Source organism: Sinohyriopsis cumingii, chromosome 17 (genome assembly GCF_028554795.1).
Source record: "Sinohyriopsis cumingii isolate HCF-2022 chromosome 17, ASM2855479v2, whole genome shotgun sequence".
NCBI classification, from domain to species: Eukaryota; Metazoa; Mollusca; class Bivalvia; order Unionida; family Unionidae; genus Sinohyriopsis; species Sinohyriopsis cumingii.
This window is the reverse complement of record NC_142977.1, coordinates 1,967,645-1,989,282: the sequence shown is the minus strand read 5'-3', so window position 1 is coordinate 1,989,282 and position 21,638 is coordinate 1,967,645. Positions and strand designations below refer to the sequence as shown.

The 21,638-nt window shown below is 35.0% G+C and overlaps 1 protein-coding gene across 2 annotated transcripts in view; it reads left to right on the top strand.

The window, feature by feature from the left end:
* Positions 1-17,157, top strand: part of LOC149777647 (deoxycytidylate deaminase-like) — a 30,625-nt gene extending 13,468 nt beyond the window's left edge. The window contains exons 2-6 of one of the 2 annotated variants that reach the window (XM_089938220.1): positions 10,541-10,721; positions 12,030-12,127; positions 12,256-12,388; positions 13,559-13,772; positions 16,244-17,157. In XM_089938220.1, coding sequence (XP_089794346.1) covers positions 12,041-12,127; positions 12,256-12,388; positions 13,559-13,772; positions 16,244-16,301 — 492 coding nt within the window. In that variant the 5' untranslated portion in view covers positions 10,541-10,721; positions 12,030-12,040 and the 3' untranslated portion in view covers positions 16,302-17,157. The remainder of the gene's footprint in view (positions 1-10,540; positions 10,722-12,029; positions 12,128-12,255; positions 12,389-13,558; positions 13,773-16,243) is intronic. The other variant, XM_089938219.1, reaches the window with a different exon arrangement.
* The last annotated feature ends 4,481 nt before the right edge of the window (positions 17,158-21,638 follow it).

Below are 21,638 nucleotides of genomic sequence, written 5' to 3'. Positions count from 1 at the left end.
ACTCCATCAACGTTAATATTTTCTCGGTTACAAAATATACCCCTCGATGTTGTATCGGCAATTATAAAATCTAATTCGGCATCGTCCATGATTAATCTACAATGATGTCGTTGGTGATCATAAGCGCCACCTTGAGTAAATTTACCAATAATTTTTCTACCTAAATCTTTAGCGGTTTTTTCGTCAAGGTCAGTTGGCAACCAGACGTTAGTTTGTTTTTTATATGAAATAATTGCTTCACTGATTATCAACGACGTTAACATGGACGAATCTAGCATATATCGAAGTAGTGCCGTATGAACCCATCGTTGATTTGTAAAATGTTTATGTAAATTTTCAGCAAATTCAAATGATATAACGCGGGCAAATTTAGTTAAAGGAAAATCCGGCAAAGGACCATTTATTGACACCCTAGTCATCTCGCTGCAAGGATGCCCAAACTGAGCAAAATATTTAGCACACGCACCTAATCCTAGAAAACTTCCAGGATAACACGCGGCCATGTCAACAGATATCATATTATCGCGATCATATTTGGTATTCCATAATCCGCCATGACCATATTCGATACAACTGTGTTGGACATCTTTGAGAAATTCATTTCTAGTTGGTTTCCAAAGATTTTTCTCTCTAGCAGCATGAGCAGCAACAGAAGGAACAGTAAAACAATTAACTAATAATTGTTCAGAATTTGTCGAATATTTATCTGCTAATTCACTCACTGAATCATGTAACGATCTATTTCTATAAACGCCACCGTTAGGTCTCACAAACTGATCATATTCATCTTCACTGCGAAATAACCACACCGAGACTGGATCAGATTTACTTATTTTGTGAATAAATTTAAACATCTCCGTAGAATTCTCTGCCGTAGAATTCTCTACGGAATAAAATTTAACAGTACGATCTCGTGGAAAAATTGTTACCGCTGATGTTCAGGCATGCGAATTATGATCAATAATTTCTATAGATGCTCCTCTGGATTTATACGGGGAATCATAAAGAATTTTTCCCGATAATGTTTTTACTACCATCGGTAATTTTAATTTACCCGATAACGCAGCAACATCATTTATTGATGCGCCGTTAACGACCGACCGCGCCCAAGTATTTATCTTTGTTAACCTTAGCGCGGTTAAACCTGATCCACTTTTCGTATTTTTTAAATGTTCCATCACTCGCTCAGCTATACAATATCTGGTTTGTTATTTAATCGATAAATTTCATAAACAACTGCACTTACCGGGTAAGATCTAGCATTATACGGTTTATCTATGCCAGTTAATAATCCAGGCCGGCTACCTGCGGACAGAATAACATTTTTCTTTCCTCCGATTACGGGGTCACGTTTATCACGAATAACCCAAACGCCGTTGTCCATTTGAGCGATAAATTTTATTCCAAATATAAATTGTTCATTTTTATGGTAAGTTCGAATAAAATCAATTATTTTTTTTGGGCTCGTTCGTCGGTCATGGTATTATCGATGGAAGGAGTTTTCCAAGTTGACCAAGTATGAACCGCTCCATCGTCAAAAAACTCCTTCTTGGCTCGACCAGCATCAGGTATATTGTATTCGGCCTCATCAATATCAAATAATTTCATATTATATTTTAAACAAATATTTAAATAATAATGAACCATTGCAAATGGATATTGGTCGGTTCGTTGACTTGCTGCGATAAATCATGCAGAAACGAATATTGCGGCGAACACATGCAAGCTGTTCGTGGTGGTAACTATGGACCTAAAAGATGCATAAAATGCCACGTTAGTGTTCGAGGAAAAACACGATTATGCATAAAATGTGGTGGAAAACCGCATCAGGAAATAAAGAGACATGACAAAAAAAACTATTGACAGCGATAATGCCATTAAATGCGAAGAAGATTATCTTAATAGATTTTCAAACAAACAATGATTTAGACAAATAATAATTGGTATATGAATTCAAAATTCATAGGACATCCAACCATTGATAAATACGAAGCATCATGCGATGGTGTTGTCAGACATTGTAAAACAAAAAATCAAGTTGGTAAAGTTGGTAATACTGGTTATCTGACATTTAATGCCCATACTGAAAATAAAACGTGTTATATTCACAGATTTATCTTTGAATGTTTTAACGGACCAATAAAAGATAAATTTGTAATTGACCACGTTGACGGAGATAAATTAAATAATAAGTTATCTAATCTGAGAGCGTTTACACAAAGTGAAAATTTAAAATCTGGTAATGTTGGTGGGCACAGAGTATCTAAGGCAGTAAAATCAGTAAATGTAGAAACCGGCGAGAAGGAACATTTTCCATCAATGAAATCTGCTGCAGAACATTTTGGCATTAATACAGCATCAGTAAGATTTGTTGCGGAAAATATATATAAATCAACGTTTTCATACAAATCTGAATCGTGGATCAAATTTTCCTACATGGATGAATAAAAAAAAGTTACATTTTTAATTTTAAAAAATAAAATATTTAGAAATATAATTATTACTATAATGAAATGAAGAAAATATCAATAATGTCATTGACGCCATCGAAGAATTGAAAAACAAAAAAATAAAATTATCTTCCGAGTTAGATACCGATAAAATCGTCTCCGACTTTGATACACTCGCGCAGAACAAACACGAAGGTAGGTACGTTCTACCGGCCGAAAATAAATTTATAAAGAAAATTCAAGCAGCGATGTATCAGTCGTTGGCATCTGTCAACGAGACACAAATTAAGGATTTTGTCGCGTTATCTACCGCCGTCGAGAAGATTAGATCAGAGTTATCTGACGAGTACGAATCAAGAAAAGTGATTAATACCGAGCGAGACAACTAAGAAAAATGGTAAATTAAAAATTAAGAATTTTACAAATTCTAAAAATTTATTTATTATTTTACTGAAAATATTTTTTTTTCCTAAAATTGTTTATTATTTTACTGAAAATATTTGGGTTTTTTTACTGAAAATGTACAAATTTCCTAACTTTGACTGGTAAATACCCCCTCAAAAACAATAAATTCTATAAATTTTAGATTATTCTGTAAAAATGTACAAATTTCCTAACTTTGACTGTAAATACCCCCTCAAAAACAATAAATTCTAGATTATTCTGTGAAAATTACACAAATTTCCACTGAGAATTTAAAAAAATATATTTTTTGCTAATTTTTATTGTTTTTTATCTATTTTTTCTGTCTTTTTTTTACCGTGGCAAGGTAGACACATCTCAAGATTTCACTAATAAATTAATATTTAATATTTCGCCGCGCATATCAAGTAAATTTCCGTCTTGGTTGGTTAATCTAAAATTAATTCTTGATAATAATCGATTATGCCACCGTAGATAGATTGGATTGATCGGTTCTTGCACAATCAAAGATCCGGGAGGGGTTGTTGGTGAAAACGAATAAAGAATAAATCCTTGTTGAACCTGATCTGACACTGACACGTTTGCGCTGTAGCTGCCATCGATGACGTCCGCGTGAAGATTAACCGCGACGACGTCCGCTATATTTACGACGTCTGGTGAAATATGTCGTCCTTGTCCAGATGGATCATTATCATGCCTAAGTATATATGCGCGTGGTAATGATTTTCTCCATGCGGCGTGTAATTGAGAAAATAATTCATCAATGGTGTCAGTGACAGATTTTCTTAATTCAGGTGCGTTATTATTGGAAAATTTATAATCTGGCAACGTCGCCTCGGTCAACCCGTATAAAGTTAAAAATGCTTGTTTATTGCCTGTTTTTTCATCAATAATTGCCTGAATTAATATTTGGTTAAAATTTTTCATGTCGGACGTTAACTGATTTAATATTTCTACGTGTTTGATTATTTCGCTACACGAGCTTGATACGTTAAATATACACTCTTGAAAATACTGTCGTAGCAGCCGTAGTTGTTCCTGATGTTTTTCATTAATCTCCTTGAAAAATATAATAATATTACTTAGAAAGATAGATATTTTTTCCTTAGACCATCGTTGGTACCCTCCATGCGATGTTAACGTTTCTAAAACCTGACGATCGGTATGAAAATTCCACGATAAATCATTTTTACTAATAACAAAAAATTCAGCTGTATTATAAGTTTTAATTTTATCTAATTTTTCTTTATAACTCGGAATAATTTCATGATAAAATTGCTTGTCGGTGATATAGTCAGATTTTTTAGGTTCTGGTGGCGCCAGTGGTATTGGTGGTGCAGTTATAGGCCAACCTAAAACTGTTCTAATAATGGATTGGTAAATATCAACAACGTACGGCTTGGTTACTTCGATGATCGAAGTTAACGTTGGTTCATGTGCAGATATTTTTATTCCAGGTTCTTCTCCGTTTATATTTTTTATTCTAAGTAATAATCCGCTATTGATCTGTTCGATCTGATAACTGCCAGTTGGTAAACCAACGACGGTCCAATCGGGAGTGCCATCTGCGCGATTTTTATCAGCGAAAACGAATGAATTATTTGATAATGAACTACCAAATGATTTAGATCTGATATTGGGCCAACTATAATAGACTCGCAATTGTGATAACGCGATTTTGTCGACGAAAATTGGTGTTGGAAAATTAATACTAAATTCTGGCTTAGTCGAGCTCGCCGAGATCATTGTTGTCCTTGACGGCGTTGTGTTCGTTACAATCTGGTGTAGCTCCGACATTATTAATATCTGTAACTTTAATATCGGCTTGATCATAAATTTTTATCATCGACGAGAATTCAAAATCAGATATATTCCCGTCGTTGAGACTTTCTGACAACAACGATAATAATTTCGAATACGCCGCCGTTGCCGTGTGTAGTTTATTTACATACGAGGATAATTTCTCGTTCGTACATGAAGATATTTTTTTTGCAATAATGTTAAGGACGCCTGCGAGCGTCGTAGTTGTACAAATTGCGATGGTGACAGCGACCGGCGCCATCATTGTAACCGCGGATAATACTATTCCAGCGCCGGCAACTGCCGCCGATACCGAATAAACAACTACGTCAATGACAACTAATCGACGTTGATACTTCTTTATCTTTGCTTGGTACGCATTTATGACAAGTTTTAGCTAATCTTGCCATGCGCTCGCTTGATTATATCGGTAATCGGACGCGGTCATTATTATCTTGCTAATTAAATAATTGAGGTGACTCAGCGATAAATTCAACGCACCACCAAAAATCTGTCGACGCTGTTGTCGCTCGCTCAGGTGGTTCCAGCTCGAACGTTTCTTCGACGTCTTTATTTAGCAAAAGATTTAAAAATCCAAGAAATCTATCTGCGGAGTGTCGCCATTTATATTTTTTAGTGATTATTCTGAATCTCACCGAGGAAAAAATATATAACTGATACACGCCAGTAATCGGGCTGTGTATTTGAAACTATTATTTTCTGGTGTCCACGTCGCTGATCCAGACGCGATTGTAAATGTTATATTGATGACTTGTTGTGGCGTTATTGATTGTGGAATATTAATAAAATTAGCTTTACCGATAATTTCTGGAAACTGTCTTCCAATACCCTCAAACAGATAAATACTTTCCCTGACGCCAGCGATTTTTAGGTTAATTTCATTCATTTTTCTATCCACCTCGGTGGTTTTTAGGCTAATTTCTGCTATTTCTTTATCCGCTTCATTATTTTTTTTATTTATTTCGGCGGTTTTTTCATTAAATTTTTTAACAGTTTCTTGTAAACCAGTAAAATCACCTACGTGAGTGCTGTACTCGGTTCGCTGGATTATATCAGTTAATTTGACGTTACTTGTTTGTAACTTTCCGTGTTGATCCTGAAAAATAACAACTTCGTCAGGATCTATTCCTGATATCGCTAATAAATTATTAAGGTCATCTTTTGTTGCATATTTAGATAAATCAACGTCAACACCTTTTTTTACTCTTGTTATAGATCTTCCATAAATGTCAACCATTATTTAATCGAGATTGATTTAATTTATCAGACGTATAATCAAGAACGACTTTGTGATATGGTTTAACTGATTTTGATATTGCATCAAGAACATTAATTGTTTCAGCGTCACATATCGGTGGATCAGTTAGAGTCTGCGTTGGTAATGTTAAATACCAAATTGGAATATTTAATTTTTTTGCGTAATCAAGAAATTCTTTTGGCGGCGCTAACCCGTACGAGTCAAAATAAATAACTTCGCTTGGATTTATCGCGTAAGCAACCCAGTGTGTTCCTGGACCGGTATTGTCATCAAGATTTATTATGCCCGTCTCGTTACGGTTTGGTTTGGCCGGTAATTGATCTCGCATGAATACGCCTATAAAGAATTTTATTTTTTTATTTTTTACTTCGTTAGATAAATCTAAATTTGACATTGGTGTCATAGGTATGTTGCTGGCAACCTTAGGCCGCGACCGTGTCGTAGATATGTTCCTGGTAATCTCAGGCCTTTTCCCAGATATGTTCCTGGCAATCTCAAACCGCGTCCTTTTTTTTTTTTACCATATTTCCCTCCTACTACTTTCTTTAGTGCTATTCCACCAGCTGCACTAGCGGCACCTAATGCGGCCGCTTTTGCTAAGGCTGACGCAGCTGCAGCAATTAATGCTGGAATAGCAGCGAGAAGCGGGAAAAATCCACCAACTTGAACTATGTCTTTGATGGCACCCGGACTAAGATCAACGTGGACGCCAATATTCGCAAATTTAGCTTTGGTAAAATGTTAATGCTGAATTTTAGTTAACGCTAATTTATTTGGTCCACCTTGAATCTGAGCATTTATTTTTTAACGTTAATTTTACCCAGCAGGTTTTTGTTATGTTTGATTGAAGTTTTTTTATCTGACCTGGAGTCAAAGTGACACTAACGTGATCGTATGACATTTTAAAGTTATCAGGTTGATTTAAATTTAGATCACATTTTTTCTACCGGCGCGTCAATAACTCTCATTCGACCACCAATACCTTCAATAATCATAGTTTTATCGCTAAGCATTACAGCAAATGCCCTGTAATTGGTTCCACCTGGATTATGTACTGTGGCTCTAAAATGTATATCAACGACGGATTGTCTCATTAAATCAAGGTGTTCTAGTGAAAAATAATAGATCGGATATATACTTATAAAATCTAACTGTGATATTTGTAATCCGGTGTCAATATTTTGATCTCGCCCCATAAAATTTAATAATCGATGATATGCACGAGCCGCCGAAACACCATCATCGGTAAAATTTAATAATAGATCCTCGGAAGGCTCCTGATGCCCGTTTATTCTTAACGATACTTCGCTAGCTTCAATATTATCAAATATCATGTGACTTTCTACCTGGTTATCTCCTGTTATTTTATCGGCTTTTTGAAAGGCAATAAATACATGCCTTACCGCGGAAACACCTTGTTGTGATGATATATGCCAGGTAAAATTACTTTGTACATTAAAAAGCGTGCTATCTGTGCTCGTTTTCAACCACGACATTACTGATTTACCGCCTTGGTTCATAAAAGAAAGCAATTTATTTTCCTCAACAATTGATGGAGTCATCACCGGCATCCACAATGAAAGTTTAGATAATGTTACTGCACCATTAACAACGCCAGCAGTATCTTCTCTCCAAATAGCATCATTACTATCGCCTTTTATATAAAGAACAACAGTATGTTTAGCTCCAAAAATTACCTTTTTAAAATTTCTACAAAATCCAAATATATGAGATAATGGAATTGCACATGAAAATCTCCTACGATCACCTAATAACATTTTTTTACGTGTGGCAAATCCTAGATTACAATTTGGATTAGTATTAATAATTATATCCTCGACGTCGGCATCAGCGTTATCAGCATGATTTCTTGGTCGTTTTATGGTAAATTGTGTATGATCAGCCTTATCATTGTTATCCTTAGTAAACATCATACTTGGGCCAGCCGATCTGGTAAAGTCGTCTGAGTATCTAGCTAGACCTATAATTGTCGTAGCAATATCGACGTTATCGTGAATTATTTCAATTTCCCTACCATCAATCATGTATGCGGCACTTTTAAACAAAGCCTAATACCGTTGTTGACAAATCCAACCTTAATATTTATCCCATATGGAGTTAATCCTGCAGGAGTAACGGTAGCTGTTGTAAGTTCTCCCTCAACCTCAATAAAAGCCTCACATGGCAAAAATATCTACTTGTATCATGAACCTGAAGTTCAATTCGCCCAGATTAATTTGGTATTTTTGCGTCATAAGAATAATATTGATAATCACGAACAGAATCGTCTTTGGTTACTTGCTCATCCATGTTAAATGCCTCATTAGATATCCTCGCAAACATTTTATTATAAAGATCATCTTCTAAAACGAAGACCACTTCCTGATATATCGCTGGTATTTATCATACGTTTGGGTTTATAATTTATTTTTTGATTTACTAATTTATCAGCTTCTTGATTTACTAATTTATCAGCTTCTTGATTTACTAATTTATCAGCTTCTTGATTTACTAATTCTATTAGTTTTTGATTTGCTGCACCGTTTATTATCTTCCTAACGTCGCTAGGCATTACCGCGGCGCTAGGTAATTTAACGGGAGCTGCGATTGTTTTTTTTCCTTTACCTACTAAATTCATTAATCTATCTTTGATGGTACCAAATTTTTACCAGCAAAATCACCAACAGTAGAAACAACCTTATCACGAACAACTCCCATGGCTTTCATGACCAATAGTTTTAGAAAATCTCCAGCTTTAGGAGCTACTCTCGTAACAAAACCTGTAGCAACTTCACCAAGTCCACTTCCATGAGTATATCTATACATGGGCAACCTGGCATTTACTACTCGAACTTGCACAGGTTTACGATGATGCTTGTGAACGATCATTTTATTTAATTAGTTATTTATTTAACAACTAGTCGCTGTAATCGTCGATGATTTCCGAGATAAAATTTCTATAAACGTGAACATCTACGATGCCACCGCGAAATAATCGTTGACAAATATTTGCTGCCTCGTTGGTTATTTCACGTGAGTTATTTCCGGCTCGTTTTCCTCCGATAAGAACCTCTAACCGAGATACGTCGTTAACAACACTATCAGGACAAATAGAATTATAACCGCTGCCGGTAGCACCAGGTGGTTCTCGAAAAATATCTCTTAATAAATCATAAGATTCTTCTTGGGGTTTATCCGGTGCATCCTGAAATTCTTCTTGGGAAGATCGTTGTTGCTGTTCTGATTGTTTTCTTATTTCACGCACCTTTTTCGTAAATTCTTTATATTCGGGATCATCTTTATTATATGGTATATTTTTAGAAGCAAAATATAATGAAGAAACCCAATTATTAGGTCTTAATTTATTAGAATGTTCTTTCTTTACATACTCATCTTTTTTTTCATATCCATACGCAGCAATATTAATTAATTCATCTTCATCTTTAAAAGTATTAAGAGTATCATCGGTAAATAAATGTGAAGTAAGTAAACCTTTTTTCTCAAGAGATTGTTGCTGAGGTAGTATTTGTTTTCGTTGAACTTGCACAGGTGGAGGTGGTGGTTTTGCAGGTGCAAGTGGTGATAATGGTTTTGGTAATGCAAAAGGACTAGTCTTTTGTAATGTTCCATAATAATCTACATATTTAGTAAATTCAACATATCTTGGATCATTTTTTTAAATACGATCGATACCATAGTACACATAAAGCATCCATCGCTCCCATTCTTCAAATTTAACTGGTTTATCGGCATATTCAGGTTTAAGATGTTTTTTTCGCTGATGAAAATAGTTGGTTTATTTTAAGTGATCTTATTTCATTAATAGCATCATCGGTAAATTTTTCGATTCCAGAAATTTTAACAATGGTTTGTTCCTCTATATCTTCAAATTCTTCTTCGGCCTCAGTTTGAGGTTTACCAGATTTAGGTTTAAGTCCAGCCTTAGGTTTAAACTTAATTTTAGGTTTAAGTTTAACCGCTAGCCCATGCGCAGTTGCAGGTGCAGGTACAGGTTGAGGTCGAGTTTGTTCTTCAATTTGTTTTAACACCGGACGAATACCACGTTTTCTTACTTCAGGATCTTTAACATCTCCCAGTAAGACTTTTTCGGTAGTTTCAGTTACTGGTTCAAATAACTGAGTTGATAATTCTCTAAATCCACGTTTTGCATCATCAATTACTCGCATTTTTTGTTTAACAGAATCTCTCAGCGGAAGATACTGTTTTAATGCTTCTTGTCGTTCTCGTGCTAATCTGGTAGTATATGATTCTCCAACATCCATGAGTATTTAATATACTAATAATTTCAATTTATAATGACAAAAAAATTACAGATCGGTCTTGATCAAATATTTTAAAAAACAAATTTGTCTGCGCACCTATGTTTTTATGATACACGCATGGTCATGTGTAGTCTGTCCGATCGAAAATAGCCACCCGTAGCAGCCTTTGGAATTGGAAATAAAAGTTTCTACGAAAAATTATTTCGTGGGAGCCTTTGGATTTACAAATAAAGTTGGTCTGTTCCCCCCTCTGCTGCTGTGTGTGTGTAATTTGGATTTTTAACGGAGCTTTATTACTTTTTCAGTCATATCGCTACGATGTATGCATTGTGACAGTTTAAAGTGATATCTAGCACTGGGGCATCATGCCGCAGACATGTAGCATGATGTCCCACCCAGTCACGTTATCCTGACACCAGGCCGACCAGTCCCAACACTAACCTCTTAATGATGAGCGCCAAGCGAGTCAACTAACCAGTAGGGATGGTATATCAAATTGATTTACACCAACACATTAAAAGCCCTTGTATTTTTAATCTCTCTCTCTCTCTCTCTCTCTCTCTCTCTCTCTCTCTCTCTCTATATATATATATATATATATATATATATATATATATATATATATATATATATATATATATATATATATATATGCACATACACATAAATGCCCCATAAAGTAAGCTGTTGTTTTCCAAATTCTGTATTATAAGTTTAGTGACAGATTTTATTTGTTTACAAGTTAGAACTTTTTAGAAATGAACTTTGAACCTAAAATCTAGCTCTTTGTTTGTGTCTTTGTTTTGTTTACAATCTTGCTGATTGATAAACGACTCATTCTTGTCATAATCTCAGTGGCAGAACCATTTGTATTGTATTTTGGTTTCGGCTACAAATATTTAGTATAAGTATCATGTTCTGGAATTATAAAGTGCACAATAATACTCTTGGACAGAGATATCATACTGGAGTTATAGTGAATTCCAGCATGGTCATCTTTGCCTGCTAAAAACTGTTTGCACATCATCATAATTCAGACCACTTGTAAATTAGTTCATTCGAGATTACAGGCACATTAATACCTTTAGCATTTCATCTTCTTATGGAATACCACTGGAATTTAATTAGAATTTTATTCGTTTGAACCGTTTGCACCTTCTTGGATTTAAATTGCATTTAATTAAGTTCTTTTTTCAAATAATCACCTTGAATAATCATGAAAATAAAATACCTGTTGAATTTTACAAAACCTGTTGGTTTCTTGTCTTTTCTGTTAGTTTAAGACCATAATGTCATATTATATATATATATATATATATATATATATATATATATATATATATATATATTAAGCATTTAAAATACACTTGTTTTATGTCTTGAACCCTGATTCATTGATTTATATAACTTATCATTTCTTTAATCATACGTAACATAAAACCGTTGCTAAAGAGTTCTATTTGAACAACACCACTGGACTCAAGAGATTTTTGTGGCTCTGGTTGATAAACTTCTGTTTTCTTATTGAATCTGAGAACTGGTAAAGGTATGAACACAACAATAACTGCAACATATTGAAAGTTATCGTCATTTTGCAAGAAACAGAAAGAAGAATAAACATAATCTTAAAATGAAAGAAAAATAGTATTACAAATGTCGTTAATGATGACAAAAGGTTTTTATTTGAGAAAAGTGTATTAGGGCGCTCTTAATACTGATGAATGAGAGATAAATAGCTGGCATATGTTATATGATACTCATCGTTGTTTTCTTAAATCTTTTGATCTGATATAGCCGAAGGGAAGATGCGTGAAAACTATATTGATTGGGAGCAATACTTCATGGGAGTGGCTCTTATCTCAGCCCAGAGGAGCAAGGATCCCAAGACACAGGTCTGTACTTCGAATAGTTTTAGCTAGCTTTAAAACAATCGATAGGATGATATGACGCCGCGAGTTCTGGATATAATCTGATATGATACGATATGATACGATATGATACAACAATATCTTCTCCCTAGGTTGGAGCATGCATCGTAAATGAAAAGAGACGCATAGTCGGAATTGGGTATAACGGAATGCCCGATGGCGCTGGGGGCTTAAAGAAGAACGATACAAAGTTTTCATGGGATAATGAACCTAAAAGATTGTATGGTAAGTCTCTCTCTCTCTCTCTCTCTCTCTCTCTCTCTCACACACACACACACACACACACACATTAACGCTTCCCCATCCTAATCCTTTTCTCAGTTTTCACACAATGTTACAAGGCATGGAGACATTTAAACCTTGGCGTGTTCTGGGCCACTTGATATTTAACCTTTAGCTTATGCCACTGGTCCTCAAATTAGCAGCTACATCAATATAAACCTGAACAACTTAAGTTCAGACAGTTATTATGCAAACATACCTATGTGTCTCTGACCTTCAAATCTTTACTAGAAAGCCCGGGTTATTTACATTCAAAATAGTTGTTGTAATAATAAAAATACCAGGCCACATTGGACCTGTGGATGATGAACCTCGGCTACTTGTGATCTAATTAGTTGTTATGAGAACAAAATGTACGGCAGCGATTGTCAAAATAGATGCTACATCAACACGTAACCTGGTCCGCTATTTGTCAGATTAGACGATGTAGGAACCTTTGATTTAGGGATACAACAACTACTTCTACAACTACAGAACACACACACACACATAAATATACATACACTTCTAATGTATCAATTTGATTATAATTTAAAACTCTTCATTAAACATAAAAAGATTATAACATATTTATAAATCAAAATTTTAGTGTTTCCAATTCTTATCAAGGGAATCCTAAATTTGAAATGAATTTCCTTTTCCCCCAGTTTGCAAAGTTTTCTAGAATTATTATACTTGTTATACCTGCTGTACCTATTAAGATCGTATGAGATTTGTAACACGCGCATTTTCACGATACTGCCATACAATTTTCGTGGACGTATTATTAGAGTTAAAATATATTGATTTCGATTATATCACTGATCTATGGACACGTCACCAATTGAAGCAAGCAATGAAGGAAATAAGTATATGTATGGATTAGCTTAATTTATTATCCAAAAGTTCTTGGAAAAATCTGATCGTAACGTGTTCATCTGAGTCATAACACGAAACCAACTCTCGCACCATTCACACCATTTCTTCATTCGGTCCCTGCTTTGAGTCCGATGACCTGATTTCTTTTTTCTAACCAAACCGTTATCTGTATATGATATGCTTTAAATCAGGAAAAATTCACACTAGAAAACACAACATATTCGTTAAAGCTGTTTCGTACTTCTCTTTCTTTAGTTTGCCATGCAGAAATGAACGCCATCATCAACAAGATGAGCGTTGATATACAAGGATGTACTATATACACCACACTGTTCCCATGCAACGAGTGCTCAAAATTCATAATCCAGTCTGGAATCAAAGAGGTTGTCTACCTTGACGACAAAGGGTTTGAAAAAGTCGAATACGCTTCGTCGAAAATTTTGTTGGAAACGGCCAAAATCGAGTTTAAGTATGATACAATTTTTGTTTGTCAATATTTTTACCGTGCATTCTATAAAACACAAGTCTAAATGGTGCGAGCAAGCATTGCCTAGCAAAACCATAATATCGAAGCGCATTCATGAAATTATACCAATTCACCATGTAAACAAACACCAAAGTCTGCTAAACAGTTACCGTGACTAGCACTAGATTTGTGTAAGAGCATTCTCAAAATTCATTTCTTCTTTTTTAATTGTAGAGGATTGATTAAAAGCCATAAAAAGAAATTGCTTTTCATATTTAAGTTTGATCAGTGAACACCAACATCAAGAATTGTGTATAATCCATTATTGGCAATGCATTTTAGTTTCTCTTTAGTATGGTCGATGCCAGTCCAAAAGTGCTAGCGTGTCGATACCTTCACTGCTGTATACACTTGTTGTCCGCATCATTTCGTACTGCCTCTTGCATAATATACGGTTTGTTGTCCATTGGAGGTTCAGATGGAATTCTTTGTGAGAGTTTGTATTAGCAGATTTCATATTTTAAGCAGCGTTGATACTGACTCTGTACAATCAGACCTATGACCATTTTAAAATAGCAGTTATTTACCTTACGAAACGAATACAACCAAACCTTGACTTTTTGTGGACAGTTGATAATATAATAATACTGCCCTGTCTTTTACATGTCTATTTTCCATCCCTTCCATCACCCATTTAAATTTTACAACAAACAGAGGTAATAAAATCGAGGACATCCTTATATATTTACTTGTAATTAAAAAGTTAATTAGAACTTACAAGCAGTAAGACACATCATTTTGGTACAGGACATAATTCATCTAAATCTATGTCTATGTCATTTTGTCTTAAACATAACACCTATTATGTGCATTGACTGGTATGAAGCTGGGTAATTTCCTTAATGCTTTTCCTTTATTATTGTTATTATTATTATTACTGTTATTATTATTATTATTATTATTATTATTAAACTATCACTTAAGTTTAAAGAAATGCATGCACCTTTATTAATATTATTATATATAGTTTAAATGTAGTGGATCACAAAACGATTTAAAAGTCATACACATTCTATGATAATGTTAATTCGGTAAAAGAAAATGCAGCATCATAATCTTTCCTCAGCACATGTGTTATAGGGAGTATGTCAATAACTTTTCTCATCATAAGTGATCGACGTTTCAAACAATTTAAGTATTTCATGCCTACGACAGTTACTAAATTTGAGTTTGCTCATATATTATAAAACTAATCATAGTTCATATTAAACGAGACGACACCTTCCTATCGATCCTTCTTACAAATCAACAGTATGATTTGTTGCCATGTTCAGTACGTTAGAATGATCTGGTTGTCAGGGGCAAAGTGCATATCAAGGAATCGACAACATCGGTCGACTTGGTTTTTGTGGAAGGTTTGTCGATTGGTCAATTACCACTTTTGCGCTTTTCATGCACTTGAGTTCTCACTCTCTGGATTCTGACGCTTGAATTTTTCTGCAATATAAAATAAAAAAATTTCATCCAATTGTAACGTTTGCTTGCTGTGACTTAATAGTATTTTCTGAAGGTTACGTGAGAAAATTTTCATCCAGAATCAGTACAATTAAAACGTTAATGTCCTATATTCGTTAGGCTAATTCATCATGCATGCTAGCGGTCATGGTATTGTGGTGGTTTTATATATATATATATATATATATATATAGAGAGAGAGAGAGAGAGAGAGAGAGAGAGACAGAGACAGACAGACAGAGAGACAGACAGACAGAGAAAGAGACAAAGGTATATGAATAACGAATTAAAGTAGCTATCGCTTGGTCGACGAGTAGAATGCAGTTTGTGATGTTTAAGGCATAAAATATAAACTGTAATGCTATCAATGTCGTGTGGATCGCTTCTGATTAAAATGCGCTGCAAACTGATTTTTTTACATAATGTGTGGATTATTGCTCTCTCCAAATTAAAAAGCGTGATCATCATTTTTGCAAGATATTTTTAAAGGAAAACTAATCCATTATTACATACAAAAGGATTATGTATCGAGGTCTTTTCTCAGACAAAAAAATGAAACGAAATAAAATATAACGAGGAATATGACAGCAGATACTTGAAATGCTTTAAAAGACCTAAATGCCGGGTGTAGTCAAAATAAACGTTTATAAGAATGTGAGATTCACTTATTTTGGGTGAAGTGTTTAATAAATCCCAAAGCTGATTGTCGTCTTGATTTCTTATGTGACCATATGATGTTTCATGAAAAGTCGCATGACCATTCCTTACCCCCTGCGAGCATTTATAAACTCAGAAGTTTCACAAAGGATGACACGATTTGCCCCTTTTTCAAGCTGGAAGGTTTCTTTATGTATTACACTTCCTATTACTTTCTTAATTTTGTTATTGCTTATTAAGTACCTAATTTGTCATTATATGCTTGTCACAAAGGATTACCAATAGCGTATTATATTTTTCAGGAAGTACGAACCAAAGGGTAAACTGGAGAGCCTTTTGGAAGCACTTGGAAAGCTGTAAATTTACTTAATTTGGTTAATACATAGAATACAAATGCCAAAGGATTCTGTATCAACACAAAGAAATGTGTCAAGCAATCATTAAAGTTTAACGCAAAACTATTAGAAGTTTTGGAAGGATAGAAAATTCAACGTGTTACTTATACGCTGTAGTAATGTTACTTTAAAGACTAATGTATTCTACTGAAAACATAGGTGTAAATGTTGCCACAAACTAATTTATTTCTTTTATACCAAATGAATAAGTACTGTCCATTTTGGAAGCATGCTTGGCGATTCTCTTCCATATGACGGTCTTTATCACCGTTTTGTAGTAATTGACGGTCATCATATCTCTAAATGAAATTTAGGACGTAGTTTAATTTTAAGAAGGCTCGGGTCAGGATTGAAATTATTATTTTGTTTTCATCAACTTTATGAACCTTTTTCCATCCGTGTACTATTTTTGTATTATATATATATATATATATATATATATATATATATATATATATATATATATATATATGTAAAGTTTTTTTAAAAGAAACAAAAGCTGATGATGACGTGTTTGCCTTATTTACAACTGTGATGCTTATTATTTTAAAATTAGCTTAAAAGCAGCAGGGGATAAGATTTCAGAGAGCAAGAGTGCATCCCAATGTTCTTAGAAGGGGATCAAGTGTTATGAATAGGTTAATGTTCATTTACTGACAGAAAAAAGTGCCTGTGCCTGTGCAGCTGCATGTTATCTTTAAAGACTTTATCGTTTTGTTCCAATATATTCACATATAATTAATGCAAATGTAGAGAATACACAACTTAAGAAATTGGCTTGATGCAATGCTTTTCTCAAATAAACATGAATGTAATAGGAATTGTTTTAGTGATTAATTGACAAGACCCAGTTACCATTTCCAATGGTGCTGTTGTATGCAGCGGTTGAAATTACGTTTACGATAGGTTGTATGTATTCGACTAAGTTCCTGGGACTGTTAACTGTGCAGATATGCATCCTGGGAAATAGATCCTGTACAGAAGTGTTTAGCATTAGCTAAACTAGGTGATTTTGGAGCATGGGTGGATTTTGTTAGGGATCAAACAGAAGCGAGTTCTGATTGGTTGAATACAACATCATATTTTAGGAAAGTATGTATTTTCTTAGTTCTACTGTAGGCTGCACTTGATTACGGGAAATATATTTGTTCCTGAGGCACTATGGTGACAAGTCGACGTTTTATGAACCCTCATGATGTCATGCAATGCACTAACTCTATAACTTACTTTTCCCTGGAATTATCCTCTTACATTTTTGTTTGGAGGAGTAAATACCTTTACAATACACGCTGGCATTACATTCAATACCCATACATTTCCTTGGCCGAAGAAATTTGTAGACTAGAATATATTTATCATGTCCCATCACATGTTTTGAAATTTCTGTCCGCCATCTTTTCAATTCTCCACTCTTCTCAACAGTATCGAAGAAAAGGATTTAATAATTTCATATATATGTGATGTAAATGTCAAATTATGATGCATAATACCGTAATATATCTATAAATCGGTACCTATCAAACAATTAACGATACAAATAAATCTAAAATATAGATGAAGTGCACGTAAGATGTCGAATGTACTTGTCGAATCTATTTCACGATTCACCTTTTATTATTTTCAATGCAAAGTTGTTTATTTCTATATTCATTGTAAAAATGGAAGTCATAATTCTGGTTTCATGTATATTTTGAAAGAAATCCTGCTCTATCTACAAGATGTTCCTGTAATATCGACCTCATTCCTTTTAACCCTATTGACCTTTCTTTCAAGCAAGCCGATGAAAAGCGATATTTGGAACCTTACCAAACAAACGTTTTGCGCTTGCGAAGGTTTCTGAAGTGCTGAAACTGCTGAGTGGTAGTTGTTATATCCCATTTATACTGCTCCCAGGAAGAAGTTCCACATCGATCTTCGTGACACAACTAGAGATGCGGCCTATTTGTGCAGGGTAAAGCTACCCTTTGATTATTACGATGATTGCAATTTGCGCCTGAGCAGTTTAAGGAAATCAATTTTGTGACATTGGAGGCATGGCGCTGAAAAGAATAGTAGATGGCCAGTCTCAAAAAGGGGCCACTAGTCAAATTGAAAATAGTTAAAATTTGGAGTGGTCTGTACCCTATCACAGAAAATAAAACAAATATCATTGGCTAATTAATGAAAATGCCAACTATCCCATCTTCCATTTTCTCATTGCTGGATAATTTCCATTGATAGTGCATTAAACGATACAAGAAACGGCATCACAGAAGGACCACATTTATTACTACTGTCAGTGAGGTGTCACGAGATCGGTATAAAACTCTCACAAACATTATTAACAAATTCACTCGCTCAGTATTCGAAAAACTGATTAAAAAAATTCATTTCCATAGGAATTTTGCGTCACTAACAAGCAAACAGCGAAATCTAATCTTCATATAGACTTGAAATAATAGGAATATTAAATGAAACTCAGTGACATAATCCTTGGATTTCTAAATGAAAGGTTGATTAGTTGAGACTCATCGCCATCTAAAATAGTTTGCATACATGACTGAGTACCATATTAGTATCTAAAGCTTTCAACATTAAAATTATATAAAAACTCGACCTAATGGCTTGAGAAAGCAATTTTTACGTAAACGCTAAATGAAGCACTCTGGGAAAGCGAGATTAACTTTGGAGAGGTGATGATCGTGTGCAAGATATATGCAGAGGGCGCCTAGACAAGGTGACCAAAATTAGCCTCTTTGTCTTGGAATGATACATTCCAGGTCAGTATGAACGGCTCTGGGAAAGAGCTGATTTCGTAAATGACATGCATAAAGAACCGCTTGAAACTAGCAGCACAACACGTCTTCAATACTAATAAAATGTACTATCGTGTATGAAATGTTCTGGTTTATGTGCGTGGTAAATGGTTTTGGTTTCATTGTGCAACCCACAGGGGCAGGCTTGTGGTATAGAGGTTGACCGTTTGCTTTAAGTTGTCGAATATGAGTAGTTAAGGGGGGCACTTTACGGACAATGGGAATTAGCATTACAGACCCCCCCTGGGTTAGATTACGGACAATGGAAATTTAACATGGGGAAAAATCGTGGGTTAGATTACGGACAAGGGGATTTAACATGGCGAAAAATCGTGGGTCACTTTACGGACAAGGGGAATTTAACATGGCCAAAAATCGTGGGTCACTTTACGGACAAGGGGAATTTAACATGGCGATAAATCGTGGGTCACTCTACGGACAAGGGGAATTTAACATGGGATTTTTTTTAAAAATTTTTTTAAAAAAGGGGTAGGCAATTCAAAGACTATCTCTTTTCGAGAAATATGGCTGGCCCTGTAAAGGGCCTTTGGGTTTTCTTCTTCTTCTAATTTCTTCTTTTCCTCCACCAAGTTCTTATTTTATCTCCTACACTCTTCTTCTCTTTCTTTTTTTTCTTCTCCTCCTCTTCTTTCTTCTTCTCTTCCTCCTCTTCTTTCTTCCTCTTTTCATTTTCTTCTTCTTTTTCAATCTTTTCGTTCCATTTGCGTATTCTTATTCTTTCCTCTTCATCCTCCTTCTCCTCCTTGATCTCTTTCATGACACCACTAATCTTGTCCTTTGCTTTCCTTAAGTTATTAATTTCCATCTTCACACGATGGGGACTATAGGAATAATGGTCTTCAACCAGTCTTAATAGCATCTGTTCCATTATTCCTAAGTTGTCTAAAACGTCTTGCAAGGTTTGAATTTTGTCGATTTGGTTTGACGCCATCTTCTTTTTATTCTTTGCAGAATGGTTTGAACGACGAACACTGTGGGTTATTATAGTGAAAGCGCGGACGTGATGGAAAACATCCCCCTAAAAAACATAAAATGGATCTTACCTAGATCATGACCCAACAACGCGCGAACGTGAAGGAAAACATCCCCACTTTTCTCATTTCATATAATATAACCCAAACTATACTCTCCACATACGCTAAGAAACAATAAAGAAACCCATAATCTACTATTCACACAAACTTACTTTATTAGTTACTAACACAAACACAAACACACAATCACATACACTTCCACTATTAATAAAGAGTTAGTGTTTATTTTCACACTACTCTACATACACACATTGGCAAATCGATCGTTATTTCTTTTCTAGAGTATTGGGTAGCCCTGAAAAGGGCTGTTTTGTTTGGAACTTCATGGACACCTGGTTAATGGTGGCACCTTCCAGGCCTGGCGCCACATACACATCTTATCCCCCAGTTACTTTTTACCTTTTGGGGGGAGAGAGCAGAGGCAGGACATGTCGCTTCAGAATCCCAATTTTCGCTCTCTGGGATTTTGAAATTTCTTCTCTCCTTTTCCTCCTCCTCTTCTTTGTTTCTTCTTTCCTCTTTATATCTTCTTTCTTCTTCTTTATATCTTCTCTCCTCCTCTTCTTTGTTTCTTCTTTCCTCCTCTCTTATCCTTCCCTCCTCGACAATGGCTTCCGCGGCCAGTTCATTTAATATGCGCCTGGCATATTCCAGATGCACATGAAGCTCCAACAGTTTCTCAAGTCTCGTGTTCATTTTTTGGTGTTGATCAATCAACAAGGGTAGCTGGACTGCCGAACGAGTTTCAATTTATACTGAAAGCGCGGACGTGAAGGAAAACATCCCCCTAATAACATAAAATTCATCTTACCTAGATCATGACCAAAAAAAACAACAACGCGCGGACCTAAAAGAAACACTCACTCACTTTTTATGCTACCCATCACTATTTTAAATTTTTTTATAAATCACTTCAATAGACTATCCACATACGCAAAGCAATTCAATCTAACTCCAAATATACACCTCAAACACTAAGAAAAGATATCATTTTAATCTACTATCCACACCAACTTACTTGAGCTCTTACAAACACAAACACACCAACACATACCCTCACATTTTTAAAAAGAGTTAGTGTTTATTTTCACACTACTCTACCTACACACATTGGCAAATCGATCGTTACTTCTTTTCTAGAGTATTGGGGTAGCCCTGAAAAGGGCTGTTTTTTTTGTTTGCTATGGCATTCTTTTTTAGTTTCTAAGAATGCGATGTCCTCTGAGGATAGACTTTCTGGCGATAGGTCTGCTTCTTCGGAAAGAGAAGAAGAACTCTTTGGTGTCGATACGGCAATCGACAAAGCCTCTGTCAGGTTCAGGTTGCTGCTGTTGTTGTTGTTGTTGTTGTTGCTGTTTTTGAAGTCTGTACTTCTCTGTCCATTCTTCTTTCTCCCTGTTCACTTCTTCTCTGAAGAGCTCTTCTATCAGGTCTTCAGTGATTTTTAACATT